This window comes from Cherax quadricarinatus, chromosome 92 (genome assembly GCF_038502225.1).
Source record: "Cherax quadricarinatus isolate ZL_2023a chromosome 92, ASM3850222v1, whole genome shotgun sequence".
NCBI classification, from domain to species: domain Eukaryota; kingdom Metazoa; phylum Arthropoda; class Malacostraca; order Decapoda; family Parastacidae; genus Cherax; species Cherax quadricarinatus.
In genome coordinates this window covers 6839298-6855918 of record NC_091383.1, presented here as the reverse complement: position 1 = coordinate 6855918, position 16621 = coordinate 6839298, and the positions used below count along the sequence as shown (strand labels likewise).

General features: G+C 40.7%; 1 protein-coding gene across 1 annotated transcript; it reads left to right on the top strand.

Moving 5' to 3' along the window:
• Nucleotides 1–1711: 1711 nt before the first annotated feature.
• On the top strand, nt 1712–3321 carry LOC138855392 (uncharacterized). Its single transcript, XM_070104530.1, has one exon. The coding sequence runs from the start codon at nt 2223–2225 to the stop codon at nt 3093–3095; it is 873 nt and encodes a 290-aa protein (XP_069960631.1). The 5' UTR covers nt 1712–2222; the 3' UTR covers nt 3096–3321.
• Nucleotides 3322–16621: the final 13300 nt, after the last annotated feature.

Genomic DNA, 16621 nt, shown 5'->3' with positions numbered 1-16621 from the left:
GTTATAAAACTTAATGCAATTGCACGTTTTCACAATCCATTTAGATCTGTGTGTATTTACCTCTAGACACTTGGTAAGATTCACTGTGACAGTGTCTGGTTCGTTTCTCAACATTCTAATACCGAGTACAGTGTTAATTTCAACAATCCTATCACTGATACTAGAAATACCAAGCTCCTTCCTCATGTTAAGAACTTTTGTAGATCTGGGACAGCCAAGAATAGTCCTGAGAGCTTCATTTTGCATTAACTCCAAGGGTCGGGCTGTATAGCCCTTGTGGCTTAGCGCTTCTTTTTGATTATAATAATAATCCAAGGGTCGGAGGGAACTTTCTCTAGCTAATATCAACATGGGAGCAGCATAATCAATTAAGGACCTAACATAGGCTATGTACATCATTCTCACGATTCTCACATTAGCACCATAGTTGGGATTGTAGCCAGCAACAGCTTTGAGAGCATTTAGCCTAGCTTTACATTTCTTGTTTAGTTGTGGTATAGTGGATTTGTTAAAGGGTACATCTACACCAAGATATCTGTAAGTTTTAACGTAGCTAATGATTTCACCCTGCAAATAGATGGGTGGGGGATGTCGTTTGCTTGTTAATATCTTTGTTTTAGAGGAAGATATTATGAGGCCTAGTCGATTACAAATTGCTTGAACTTCATTAAGAATGGTATTCATCTTCTTATGCCCTGTTGTATGGATCATGATATCATCAGCATAGCTTATAGCTATATGTTTAGGTGAGGCAGGTAGAGCATTTAGGAGAGCATTAATCAGAATATTAAATAGCATGGGACTAAGAACTCCTCCCTGCGGTGTACCTAAAGACATTTCTTTAGAATCACTTCTGAAGCCTTGGTAAAGGACAGAGGATACTCTATTTGACAGGTATCCTATTATCCAGCAGAGTAAGCTACCACCAATATTCATTTTGGCTAGTTCATGTAGTATAACGGTTCTGTTCGCAATATCAAATGCAGATTTTAGATCAAGAAAAGTGGTAAAACTAGTAGAGGTGTGTGCAGTGAGAAAGGTGGAAATACAGTTCTGCACACTTTTACCTTTCATGAACCCATAGAGGTAGGGGGAAAGTTGATGTCTGAATGGCAAACAACTCATTTATTGATATTAATACACGTCCATTATAGTACCGTCCTCCCATTCTGGGAGCTATCAGCGTAAAAAAAAAAAAACACGGAGTGAGTGAGGTTTGATTTCGGGGGGTCCTAAAATTCACAGACCAATGTGTGAGTTCTAGGACTTACTTGCCATGGGTTCAAACCCCACCCGTGGTTAGTTTGCAATTGTGGTGTTATGATTTCGTGAATAATGAGTGTGATATTAAGTAAATTTATTTAGGTACAGCGCTGTACAGCCCTTGTGGCTTAGCGCTTCTTTTTGATTATAATAATAATAATATTTAGGTACAGGTCCAGGACCACATAAGCACAATTATCATACATAGTAACTACTTTCAACAAATCAGCAGTATCCCACCAAAGCAGGGTGGCCCTAAAAAGAAAAACGAAAGTGTCTCCTTTTAACTTCAATAGTGTATATAGCAGAAGGGGTTACTAGCTCCTTGCTCCCTTTACATGAATAAACTTTTTGAGAAGGGCTAAATAAGGCGTGAGCTTTGGTTGACCTTAACCCCAACAACAACTGTTACGGTGTAACCTGCCAGAGGCCCTATAACCCAACAATAACAAAAACAACCTCTGCTTCCACAAGGATCTCATAACCTTCAACAACAACTACAACCACCACTACCACAATCACCACCACTCGTACATCGGGAGTCGGGCTCGATACTACGTAAGCTCTCAGTAGCTCTGATAAACCAAACAAGCAAACAAACAAAAACTTGCACTTTGGCTAATATTGATTTGATCACCAGTTCAGAACTCGAGTCTTGGTTTTTGTAGTAAATACAAACAAGCTATCAGTACTCCAGCAAGAATAGTTAATATTTGTGCGATGCATTATTTTGGGAGATATTATCCATAATGTTACCTTAATGTTTGTTAAAATGCATCTGGGTAAGGGCCAATCAACAGTTAGTGTTCAGTTACCAGTCATGTCTGGCCATTTACAGTAAGTCACGTGACATGCTGGGCCAATCAACGTTAATTACTTTCATTTAAATTTATCTGTACATTTCAAAACCTCGGTGGAAAACAGCCGATGTGTTAAAAATAATCTAAGCCGACAGAGTAATGGCTTCTGAGTGTGAAAGTTGTGCATTTAGTTTTTATGACATAATTAGCAACTTCAGTGGAGAAAATCAGTGTGCAGTGCAACTATTCCTGCAACATGGAGTCGTTGTGTCAGCCAGTGACTGTCCCAGCTGCAGGAAACCAACCAAGATATACGTAAACCGTAAGATTTTTAGAACGTTGCTTGAAAAATGTCATATGACACCGAGTCAGAATTTATTATTCATTAACGAGTTTCTGAGGAAAGATTTTACCAGGTGTGCCATCAAGGAAAACATGAACATCACATCAAGAAACATCGTCGACTGGAAGAATTTCTGCGATTTAGTGTGTTTACACTGGATGAATGAGCAAGAAGCTATTGGTGGCATAGGAAGCATTATCGAAATAAGTGAGAGTAAGTTTGGTAAAAAAAAGTACAGTCGAGGCTGTGTCATGGATGGCATTTGGGTGTTCGGTGGCATTGACCGCGACACCAAAAAACACTTCATCGTGCCACTGGACAGCAAGGAATCTGCAACATTAATCCCTCTCTGCCAAAAATATATCAAGCCTGGCTCAACAATTCACAGTGACTCCTGGGAGGCCTATTCCGAGCTGAATGATCTTGGGTACAACCACCAGACGGTGAATCACAGTCGAGATTTTGTTACTCCGGATGTGGGAATTCATACCAACACTATTTCAAAGCTGTGGAAAAATATTCAGTGCTGGGTGCTGAGGGCAGGCAACAAGAAAACACATTATAAGAAGTATTTTGCACGATTCTTGTTCACTTACGTTCACTCTGACCACCGCACTATACTTCACCACTTCCTGAGGGCCATAGCACGTGCCTTTCCACCCTGTACAGTAAGTACCACTGTAGAATAATTATCTCTGAATATCATTGTAAAATAATTGCTTATTACTTAGTACCTCTGTAGAGTAATAATGGGTAACACTGTAAAATAATTATTACTGGTTGCCACTGTAGAATTGTTTTTTACTGGGTACCACTGTAGAATAATTATTACTGTATTAGATTAGTTATTTTATGATGGGTTTGGTTAAGTTAGGATTGCACAACCCTCTTATTGTTGTACATTTTAAATTATCACTAAATGCCTTTTTTTTTTTTTTTTTATTATCACACTGGCCGATTCCCACCAAGGCAGGGTGGCCACCAAGGCAGGGTGACCCAAAAAAGAAAAACTTTCACCATCATTCACTCCATCACTGTCTTGCCAGAAGGGTGCTTTACACTACAGTTTTTAAACTGCAACATTAACACCCCTCCTTCAGAGTGCAGGCACTGTACTTCCCATCTCCAGGACTCAAGTCCGGCCTGCCAGTTTCCCTGAACCCCTTCATAAATGTTACTTTGTCCACACTCCAACAGCACGTCAAGTATTAAAAACCATTTGTCTCCATTCACTCCTATCAAACACGCTCACGCATGCCTGCTGGAAGTCCAAGCCCCTCGCACACAAAACCTCCTTTACCCCCTCCCTCCAACCTTTCCTAGGCCGACCCCTACCCCGCCTTCCTTCCACTACAGACTGATACACTCTTGAAGTCATTCTGTTTCGCTCCATTCTCTCTACATGTCCGAACCACCTCAACAACCCTTCCTCAGCCCTCTGGACAACAGTTTTGGTAATCCCGCACCTCCTCCTAACTTCCAAACTACGAATTCTCTGCATTATATTCACACCACACATTGCTCTCAGACATGACATCTCCACTGCCTCCAGCCTTCTCCTCGCTGCAACATTCATCACCCATGCTTCACACCCATATAAGAGCGTTGGTAAAACTATACTCTCATACATTCCCCTCTTTGCCTCCAAGGACAAAGTTCTTTGTCTCCACAGACTCCTAAGTGCACCACTCACTCTTTTCCCCTCATCAATTCTATGATTCACCTCATCTTTCATAGACCCATCCGCTGACACGTCCACTCCCAAATATCTGAATACATTCACCTCCTTATTTTATAAAATGCAGATAAGCTATCTATTCTCTGGCAAAAATAACAATTTCTTGAGGAAACTGCTCTTTTGGGAATTAGAAAAATAGCTAATATTTGGTTTAGAGGCTAGTTTGAACTTATCCTTTATTTTATTTAAAAAATAACAGCAAGCTCTCCATAACACTAGCACATGTAGTTATGGCTTGTAGCAATTGTTATTTTTTTATATATTTGCAAAAATTGTACCTTGATTAGTCTGTCCGAGATGCTCAGGCTTGCTAGTGGGTTTCTTTGTACTTAACAGTACAGTGGACCCCCGGTTTACGATATTTTTTCATTCCAGAAGTATGTTCAGGTGCCAGTACTGACCGAATTTGTTCCCATAAGGAATATTGTGAATTAGATTAGTCCATTTCAGACCCCCAAGCATACACGTACAAACACACTTACATAAATACACTTACATAATTGGTCGCATTGGGAGGTGATCGTTAAGCGGGGTCCACTGTATTGTATAATAAGTAAATCACACATTGTAAACTGCAAAAAAAAAATAAATTTGAATTGTGCCTGGCCAGTTAATGTAAACACAAAGAAAGATGCAGCGAATGCAAACAAAAACATACCATACTCATGTCAGCTAATATTGAGTTGAAGGGATTCAACTAATTAATATTTTATTGTCATTTCTATAACATAATTTGTCTATACATAACCCAGCAGAAATAGTTATTTCTTGGGCAATTTTGGGGGGGGAGAAATGTTAGCAACAAAATTGTTTTTATGAGAAGTGGAATGTAACGAGTAAATTATGTGCCAAGCCAGTGAGGTACACTGTTCCAATACCACCAACACCAGAGCAATGTCTCCTGAGAGTAACTGACCCATGTTGTAATTTGCAGACTTTAGTGGATAAGGAAAATGTTCATTATAACTAAGCAGTGCAAACATGAGTATATATGATCATTAATTACTGAAGAGGTTAGGTTGGCTTATTTTAGAGGTTGGGTTATGTTGGGTTTACTTAGGATAAATTGCATGTGTGTATATATATATATATATATATATATATATATATACAGTGGACCCCGCTTAACGATCACCTCCCAATGCGACCAATTATTTAAGTGTATATATGTAAGTGCGTTTGTACGTGTATGTTTGGGAGTCTGAAATGGATTAATCTAATTCACAATATTCCTTATGGGAACAAATTCGGTCAGTACTGGCACCTGAACATACTTCTGGAATGAAAAAATATCGTTAACCGGGGGTTCACTGTATATATATTATATTATAATATTTAAAAAGTGGCCTAATTATCGAATCAACATTTACATAAAAACAGTTTAAATTTTTGCAAATTGAAACTGTCTGTGTTGCACAAACTAGTTAGTATTACATGCTTTCAATTAAGTGTGCATGAAGTGTGATAGATCTGTAAACTGAATATTTACCCCATATCTACTGTTGTTGGAGTAAAGTTAAAGTTACTTTAGGTTGTTTTAGGTTTGGTTACATTGGGTTTCCTTAGGTTTGGTTATGTTTCTTACCATTTCCACAAAATAAAACCATGTCCATGTCATACCCCCCTAACATTAAACATTTACATAAATAAATTCTCACTCGACTTGTATTAACCTCAATAGTAAATGTCTGTACAAGTAGGATAAAAACTATCTTGAGTCAATAGCTAGTAAAAATAATTAACAGTGTAAACCCAACCTAACCTAAAATTACTTAACTAAACCTAATGTTACCCAATCTATTAATCTAATGTAATTTAATCTAAGGCATATAATTAGGTGATTATGACTGAAGTGCACTGATGAAAAACTGGAATAAATAAAGGGGACATAAATACCATGATGAGAATATCTAACCAAGACAAGACTTACAGCAGTGGATTCTAATTGGAAAATTTTACTTTTAAAAAGTATGTAAGAAAGTACCAGTTTGGCAACAAGAGTTATAGATGTGTAGAATAACCTTCAAAATAGCATCACTGAAGCTGGAACTTTGGGTGTAAATTGAGTTTGCTTAGCATGAGCCAGTAGTCCTACTGCAGTGCTCCTTTATTTTTATGCTTCTAACCTAACCTAATAAAAAATTATTCTACAATGATGTTCACAATAACTGTATAGTCATCTCCTGAACATCAAAATGGTATACAATACCGACAGGTTGGTAGGTAAGACACATAGGCAACAGTTAGGCAACTTTATTCTGAAACGTTTCGCTTACACAGTAGGCTTCTGTATTCTTTCTGTATTTGACTGAAGAAGCCTACTGTGTAGGCGAAACGTTTCGGAATAAAGTTGCCTAACTGTTGCCTATGTGTCTTACCTACCAACGATAGTCATCTCCTGCTGTATAAAGACACAATGGAAACAAGCACTTGACTTTCTTGTTTATGCTTTATCTTTAGCAACCCTAAAAACTGTGGTTTAAGTCAATTATGCATGGATTCCCACACCAGCATAGTTTCTGGGTGAAAGAAACACTCCGAACTGTAAGAAAATTTCTAATTCACGTTTAGTTAGCAAGTTCATTACGTACAGGTACACATAAGTACAATTATCATACAAAACAACATATGTGTAAATTACCTAGGATAACTCAAAAAAGTCAGTGACTTTCTTCCATTATGGATCTTGTAATATCTTATTATTTAAAGCCTAGCAGCAAGTTACAATAGAAATCCATCGTGCCACTTATTTTTGTAATAATTGTAAGCTTTATTTTAATAAAAATTCACACCTGTATTCTTACATTGTTTTAAACTAAGCCTGACCTCAACATGTTCAAATAACCCATTCCATCCCCTTATATGTTTACTATATCAAACCAGTGAATCTGGCTTGATTTGGTAACCATAATTTTAAAATTCATTGGGATGTTATTTCTTTAAATAATCTGGTAAGATATTCCACATTTTTGGCCCTATCAAGTTTCTCTACAGGTTCAGACAGATAGAGGTAATTTACAAATGTATTTACACATTGTAAATAATTAAGCTTATTTAGGCACGAGTTCACATAAGTACAATTATACAGTATAAATTACCTAGGATAACCCAATAGTCGGATAGCTAAGTAACTCAACTGTGTGAAAATCAATTACAATAAAAGGAGATACAATAGGAATAAAGTAAACTGAGTTATTTACATGAACATAAGATGATCAGCTTACAGTAACAGGCACATTAAAGGACCCCAATGGAAATAAGTCGGTCTGACTTTTTTTGGGTTATCTTAGGTTCTTTACCCATATGCTGCTATGTATGATAATCTATGTATCTGTATTTGTGTATACCTGAATAAGCTTATTAATTACCAAGAGTGGAAAAGGGTGATCACCCCTCCCCAGGCCTGGTAAAGGGTTAATGTTAGCTATATAAGAAACCACTCTCCTCTCTTTCTGTTGCTTCAAACATTATGTACCGTTTAGTTCTCTTCTTGAACTGGTTCATGTTATGACAGGCCTTGACATGTGCAGGTAGTCCATTCTTCTTCTTTATTGATGTAGCTGTATGGCCCTTGTGGTTTAGCTCTTTTTTGATTATAATAATTTATTGCTGTACAATTAAAGGTGTAAAGTAAAAGGACACAAGTGCAACTAATGTGACATTTTATTGTGGCAACGTTTCACTCTCCAGAAGCTTTGTCAAGCTCCTGGAGAGTGAAACGTTGCCACAATAAAATGTCACATCAGTTGCACTCGTGTCCTTTTACTTTACATATTGTCGGTAATTCTACCAACATTATTACAGTTAAAGGTGTTTGAGGCCTGACCTTCTACTGTAGTACTACAAAGTTGTGTTCACTTCTAGTACCATACTGGTTTTGGTTTCTAACCTTGACAAACTTAGTAACAAGATATTCTGGACACTGAGAGCAATTTTATAAACCTGGTTTAACTTCAGTTTTTTTTTACTGTGTTGTCAGCATTTAGCATATCCAGTTGTTGTAATGCATCCTGGCCTACATGCTCTTTGAAACCAGCTCCAGGATGAGCCTTGCCATTTTATTCTGGCCGATTTGTAGTCTGTCTCAGTTTTTTTTTTTTTTTAAGGCAGAGTACCATGAAGAACAAGAATAATATACAGTGGACCCCCGGTTTACGATATTATTTCATTCCAGAAGTATGTTCAGGTGCCAGTACTGACCGAATTTGTTCCCATAAGGAATATTGTGAAGTAGATTAGTCCATTTCAGACCCCCAAACATACACGTACAAACGCACTTACATAAATACACTTACATAATTGGTCGCATTGGGAGGTGATCGTTAAGCGGGGGTCCACTATATATAGTGTCTTTCATCATTTTTTGACAGGGAATGTCCTTAGTAAGTTAGTTTATTATGGTACAGGTTGACATAATATAATTATCATACAGTTATCATGCTTTGGCATGACTTTAATAACTGTATTCCTTTGTACTTCTCTGTATCATGTTCAAATTAATAAATAAATAAATAAATAGTTTAACTTGAGTAAATTACCTAGGATAACCTGTCACCTCTCAAACAAGAACTTTAGAATGCTGCCTGGTGTTTATTAAAGAGATTAAATACAGTGGACCCCCGGTTAATGATATTTTTTCAGTCCAGAAGTATGTTCAGGTGCCAGTACTGACCGAATTTGTTTCCATAAGGAATATTGTAAAGTAGATTAGTCCATTTCAGACCCCCAAACATACACGTACAAACGCACTTACATAAATACACTTACATAATTGGTCGCATTCGGAGGTAATCGTTATGCGGGGGTCTACTGTATTAGACATTTTTTTTATTTCAGCCAGATACAATATTTGTACAGAGATGGGTGACATTTAGGCGTGCTGCAGAAAGCCCCTCAGTATGCTCAATTTTTATTGAACAATAAAATGGTATAAAATACCGACAGGTTGTTAGGTAAGACACATATGCAACAGTTAGGTATCTTTATTGTGAAACGTTTCGCCTACACAGTAGGCTTCTTCAGTCAAGTACAGAAAAGTTGATAGAAGCAGAAGATACTTGAAGAAGTCCATCACCCTTAAAGTTTTGAGGTGGTCAGTCCCTCAGTCTGGAGAAGAGCATTGTTCCATAGTATGTAGTAATCAGTCCATCACCCTTAAAGTTTTGAGGTGGTCAGTCCCTCAGTCTGGAGAAGAGCATTGTTCCATAGTATGAAACAATATGGAGAAGAAGTGACAGGATGGAGCTTTTATAGCGCCAAGAGGTGAGACGTAGGAGAGGTAAGAACTCAGATGTTGAGAGGTCCCTCTCAAATCCAGCCCCTCTCACTAGTGGAAGTTCTCGAAGTTGATTGCAGGTCTGTACCAAGATACCCTTGTGTTGCAGTGTCTGACAGATTGAACAATAAAATGGTATAAAATACCGACAGGTTGTTAGGTAAGACACATATGCAACAGTTAGGTATCTTTATTGTGAAACGTTTCGCCTACACAGTAGGCTTCTTCAGTCAAGTACAGAAAAGTTGATAGAAGCAGAAGATACTTGAAGACGATGTAATCAGTCCATCACCCTTAAAGTTTTGAGGTGGTCAGTCCCTCAGTCTGGAGAAGAGCAATAATAAATAAATAAATAAATAGTTTAACTTGAGTAAATTACCTAGGATAACCTGTCACCTCTCAAACAAGAACTTTAGAATGCTGCCTGGTGTTTATTAAAGAGATTAAATACAGTGGACCCCCGGTTAATGATATTTTTTCAGTCCAGAAGTATGTTCAGGTGCCAGTACTGACCGAATTTGTTTCCATAAGGAATATTGTAAAGTAGATTAGTCCATTTCAGACCCCCAAACATACACGTACAAACGCACTTACATAAATACACTTACATAATTGGTCGCATTCGGAGGTAATCGTTATGCGGGGGTCTACTGTATTAGACATTTTTTTTATTTCAGCCAGATACAATATTTGTACAGAGATGGGTGACATTTAGGCGTGCTGCAGAAAGCCCCTCAGTATGCTCAATTTTTATTGTTTTTTTTTATTTAGGCTCTTTTTTATTACACATATATACTTAAATTTCGACAATTTATAGATTGAAAAAAAAGAGCTAATATTTATTTATTTATTTTTAATTTGGACATGATAAATAGATGCACAAAGAAATACAATGGTTAAGTGCACATACCAAAAGCCCCTTGTATGAAGAGCATTATGGGCAGCTTAAAATTAACTTAAGATTAACTAAGCAATGATATATTCAGTGGTAAAAAATTACAGCAAACAGATAATTAAGCACAAATGAGTATTTCAAAGACAGATCATATGGTTATTTGATGAGTTACTGTGCATTCAAGAGAATGGAGTATTCTATATAGTATTCTATTAGGTTTTCTATTAGGTATTAGGTATTGAAAAAGACACTGAAGGGGAAAAAAAAAGTTAAATCTAGTGTGAAAAGTGCTAATTTAGCAACCCTGAGTCTCCTATGTCAGCATTGCCAATACAGTGTAATGTTGATGAATGGTTCAGAGAACTGACAAGTTGATAAATTAGACACGTGTGCAACTCTTGGGTATCTTTACTGAGGAAACGTTTCGCCACACAGTGGCTTCATCAGTCCATACAAAGGAGAACAGGGAAGAACAGGAGGAGTTTGAGGTAATCAGTCCTGCAGCCTTGAGTTGATGTGGTTAGTCCATCAATCTTGAAAAGAATGTAATGTTATTAAGACGTGCAGTGAGTGGTAATAAGTAAGCATGACATTAATATTTAGTAATTTAGGGATTTACATTAGGACATAGAATTGCTTATTATTAGAGATTGTGAAGGTTCTCATATATGGGGTGGCCCGTGGCCTGGTAGACAAAGCTCTCGCTTCACACACAGTGCGTCCATGGTTTGATTCCCGGCAAGGTTGGAAACCTTAGGTGTGTTTCCTCATACCTATTGTCCGGTTTCACCTAGTAAGCAAGTAGGTACCTGGGTGTTAGTTGACTGGTATAGGTCGCATCCTGGGTGACAAGATTGAGGACCACAATGGAAATAAGACAGTCCCTCGATGACGCACTGCGTTTCTTGGGTTATCCTGGGTGACTAACCCTCCGGGGTTAAAAATCCCAGTTTGAGACGACTACCTCTCACTCCCTGAGCCAGTGTTCACTTCCTTTCCTCTCCTTCCTTGGATGAATGTGGGAAGATGCATCAACCTGGGTTGGCTGTGCTGGAACAGGGAGACTCCTTGGATGGCGGAGTCTCTCTCTGAAAAGTTTGGTGCTGCCATGTATGGTTTTCCATTGTCTTTATATAGGGATGGTTCAACATGAACTTTCCCTCCTATGTCCTCAGCTGCTTTCATCACTGATTTTTGTGTGTCAAACCTGGAGGTTAGATCCCTCTCACTCTGTCTTGGGATTCTTAGCCATTCACCAGGCTTTGATTTTGGCCCTTTCTCACCTTCCACCTCATCCTGTGGTTCTCTTCAAAGACCCCAGTGGAAAGAAGTTACTGTTGTGATTTTTTTTTGGGTTATCCTAGGTAATTAACATTATGTATGATAATTGTACTTGTGTACCCATGCCTTTAGTCTTCTGTCCGTCCACGGCCCCTTTGTTTCCTCAACCGGCAGACGAAGCTTCTGCACTTGTGAAATTCGGGCTTAATAATATTAATTCTACCAGTACATGTACAAGGTATACAGACCATAGCTGACATCAATGACATACTACTAGATAGAAAGCTGCTTGTTATGCTGAGCATTTCCCGCAAATTAGGTCAGTTTTGTCCCAGGATGCGACCCACACCAGTCCACTAACATTTAGGTGCCCATTTTTACTGATTGGTGAACATAGACAACGAGTGTAAGGAAACACGGACAATGTTTCCACCCTTTGATGGGAATCGAACCCGGACCCTCACCGCGTGAAGTGAGAGCTTTAGCTACCAGGCCACGGGTATCTCCCTTAAGTGATACCAGCTCAAGTTAACATTCGGGGCAGTGAAGTGGCTGATCCCACGATCTCCCTCGCGTGTGTGCGCGCGCGCGCGCACACACACACACACACACACACACACGACATAACAGAAGGGATAGACTCAGAAGTGTCCTTGTTTGCAGATGATGAGAAGTTAATGAGAAAAATCAAATCGGATGAGGATCAGGCAGGACTACAAAGAGACCTGGACAGGCTGCAAGCCTGGTCCAGCAACTGGCTCCTTGAGTTTAACCCTGCCAAATGCAAAGTCATGAAGATTGGGGAAGGGCAAAGAAGACCGCAGACATAATATAGTTTAGATGGCCAAAGACTGCAAACCTCACTCAAGGAAAAAGATCTGGGGGTGAGCATAACACCGAGCATGTCTCCTGAGGCACACATCAATCAGATAACTGCAGCAGCATATGGGCGCCTGGCAAACCTACGGATAGCGTTCTGATACCTCAGTAAGGATTCGTTCAAGACTCTGTATACCATTTATGTCAGGCCCATACTGGAGTATGCAGCACCAGTTTGGAATCCACACCTAGTCAAGCACATCAAGAAATTAGAGAAAGTGCAAAGGTTTGCAACAAGACTAGTCCCAGAGCACCGGGGATTGTCCTACGAAGAAAGGTTGAGGGAAATCGGCCTGACGACACTGGAGGACAGGAGGGTCAGGGGAGACATGATAACGACATATAAAATACTGCGCGGAATAGACAAGGTGGACAAAGACGGGAAGTTCCAGAGAAGGGACACAGACACAAGAGGTCACAATTGGAAGTTGAAGACTCAGATGAATCAAAGGGATTTTAGGAAGTATTTTTTCAGTCATAGAGTAGTCAGGCCGTGGAATAGCCTAGAAAGTGATGTAGTGGAGGCGGGAACCATACATAGTTTTAAGGCGAGGTATGATAAAGCTCATGGGGCAGGGAGAGAGAGGACCCAGTAGCAACCAGTGAAGAGGCAGGGCCAGGAGCTATGAATCGACCCCTGCAACCACAAATAGGTGAGTACAAATAGGTGAGTACACACACACACACACACACACACACACACACACACACACACACACACACACACACACATAGAAGGCAAAGGACCCAGGAGAATAAGGAGAGCAGTCATAGAGCCAGAAACGAACATGCACAGATAAGAAGGGAGGCCCAAAGACAATATGAAAATGACATAGCAGCGAAAGCCAAATCTGACCTGAAACTGTTGTACAGCCACATGAGGAGGAAAACAACAGTCAAGGACCAGGTAATCAGGCTAAGGAAGGAAGGAGGAGAGACAACAAGAAATGACCGTGAAGTATGTGAGGAACTCAACAAGAGATTCAAAGAAGTGTTCACAGAGGAGACAGAAGGGGCTCCAGAAAGACGGAGAGGTGGGGCACACCACCATGTGCTGGACACAGTGCACACAACCGAGGAAGAAGTGAAGAGGCTTCTGAGTGAGCTAGATACCTCAAAGGCAATGGGGCCAGATAACATCTCCCCATGGGTATTGAGAGAGGGAGCAGAGGCGCTATGTGTACCCCTAACAACAATATTCAATACATCTATCGAAACAGGGAGATTGCCTGAGGCATGGAAGACAGCAAATGTAGTCCCAATCTTTAAAAAAGGAGACAGACATGAAGCATTAAACTACAGACCAGTGTCACTAACATGTATAGTATGCAAAATCATGGAGAAGATTATCAGGAGAAGAGTGGTGGAACACCTAGAGAGGAACGATCTCATCAACAGCAGCCAACATGATTTCAGGGATGGGAAATCCTGTGTCACACACCTACTGGAGTTCTATGACATGGTGACAGCAGTAAGACAAGAGAGAGAGGGGTGGGTGGATTGCATATTCTTGGACTGCAAGAAGGCATTTGACACAGTTCCACACAAGAGATTGGTGCAAAAACTGGAGGACCAAGCAGGGATAACAGGGAAGGCACTACAATGGATCAGGGAATACTTGTCAGGAAGACAGCAGCGAGTCATGGTACGTGGCGAGGTGTCAGAGTGGGCACCTGTGACCAGTGGGGTCCCACAGGGGTCAGTCCTAGGACCAGTGCTGTTTCTGGTATTTGTGAACGACATGATGGAAGGAATAGACTCTGAGGTGTCTCTGTTTGCAGATGACGTGAAGTTGATGAGAAGAATTCACTCGATCGAAGACCAGGCAGAACTACAAAGGGATCTGGACAGGCGGCAGACCTGGTCCAGCAATTGGCTCCTGGAGTTCAATCCCACCAAGTGCAAAGTCATGAAGATTGGGGAAGGGCAAAGAAGACCGCAGACGAAATACAGTCTAGGGGGCCAGAGACTACAAACCTCACTCAAGGAAAAAGATCTTGGGATGAGTATAACACCAGGCACATCTCCTGAAGCGCACATCAACCAAATAACTGCTGCAGCATATGGGTGCCTAGCAAACCTCAGAACAGCATTCCGAGATCTTAATAAAGAATCGTTCAGGACCCTGTACACCGTGTACGTTAGGCCCTTATTGGAGTATGCGGCACCAGTTTGGAACTCATACCTAGCCAAACACGTAAAGAAACTAGAGAAAGTGCAAAGGTTTGCAACAAGACTATTCCCAGAGCTAAAAGGTATGTCCTACGAGGAGAGGTTAAGGGAAATCAACTTGACGACATTGGAGGACAGGAGAGATAGGGGGGACATGATTACGACATACAAAATACTGAGAGGAATTGACAAGGTGGACAGAGACAGGATATTCCAGAGATTGGACACAGTAACAAGGGGACACAGTTGGAAGCAGAAGACACAGATGAATCACAGGGATGTTAGGAAGTATTTCTTCAGCCACAGAGTAGTGGAATAGTTTGGGAAGAGATGTAGTGGAGGCAGGATCCATACATAGCTTTAAGCAGAGGTACGATAAAGCTCACGGTTCAGGGAGAGTGACCTAGTGGCGACCAGTGAAGAGGCGGGGCCAGGAGCTCGGAATCGACCCCTGCAACCTCAACTAGGTGAGTACAACTAGTTGAGTACACACACACACACACTGACACCCCTGCAAACACAAATAGGTGAGTACACACACACACACACACACACACACACACACACACACACACACACACACACACACACACACACACACACACACACACTACCATTACTCTCCTTGCACTGGCCTGCAGTTATTGCACAAAAAGTTGTCTGCAGGCAACTGCCGTTTCTGGCAGGGAGATCTTGCGTGTTCCCTCACTTCTTCGACATCGATCTCAGTTCGGTCTGTCAACTGTCCCTGTCCTTGTGCTCGTCATCCCAGCCAGTGGATGTTGCACTGACCAGCCTCTGGGTAGGTCATTCACAGCTTGCCAGAAATGCTCTACATAAACATGGGCTTATGCACTCTGGTATCACCCATTCCTGTATAAACATTGTACCATGTTGAAAAAAACTTGTATTTGCATATTTATCTGCACAGCCTTCAGATGACAGACTCCCGTCCTGCCGGTGGTGTCCCTCTCAGCCTGAGACGGTGGTGTACTTCCTGCTGTGGAAATAAGCCACTTTGACTTCTTGGGTTATCCTACGTAATTTACAGTATGTATGATTATTGTACTTGTGTACCTGTGTCTGAATAAAGTTACTTATCCCTGCACGGACTCTCCTCCGTGTTGTCTTGCCTACATTCTGGCTACAGTCTTTCCCACTACATCTGTTACTTAATGATGAGTGTGACCCTCAACACCGTCAGATCCTGACCTGTACTTGTACCTTCTAGTTGGCCTCAAGGAGCAGTGGGGGCATATAATACCTTCTGCAGTTAGCCAAGGACTCCAATGGAAATAAGTCACTTCGCCTGACTTTTTCTGGGTTATCCTAGGCCTGGTGGGTAAAGCTCTCGCTTCATACACGGAGGGCCAGGGTTCGATTCCCGGCAGGTGGAAACATTTCGACACGTTTCTTTATACCTGTTGTCCTGTTCACCTAGCAGCAAATAGGTACCCGGGTGTTAGTCGACTGGTGTGGGTCGCATCCTGGGGGACAAGATTAAGGACCACAATGGAAATAAGTTAGTCCTCGATGTGCACTGACTTTCTTGAGTTATTTAAGTACAATTAACATACATGTGTAAATTACTTAGGATAACCCAAAAAAGTCAAAGTGACTTATTACCAGTGGGGTCCTTGAAGGTAATTTACACTATGATAATTGTACTTACGTGTGCCTGTGCCAATATACGCTTGCTGGATTGTGTTTTCCTTCCTTCCACTTTGGTCGACCCCCCAAGGAAGGTTCCTTGACGTTGGTGAGAGGCTTTTAATCTAGGGAATTGGATCTATGCTCCAGTTCCCTGAATTAAGCCTGAATACCTTCCACATCATCTCCCCACAGGCGCTGCATAATCCTACGGGTTTAGCGCTCCCCCTTGATTATAATAATATTTTGGTCGAGGTTTCTTTCCCGGACACTGGACGGTAGGGTTCGATACGGCGTCAAGCGTCAGTGGCTCTATAAACCCTAA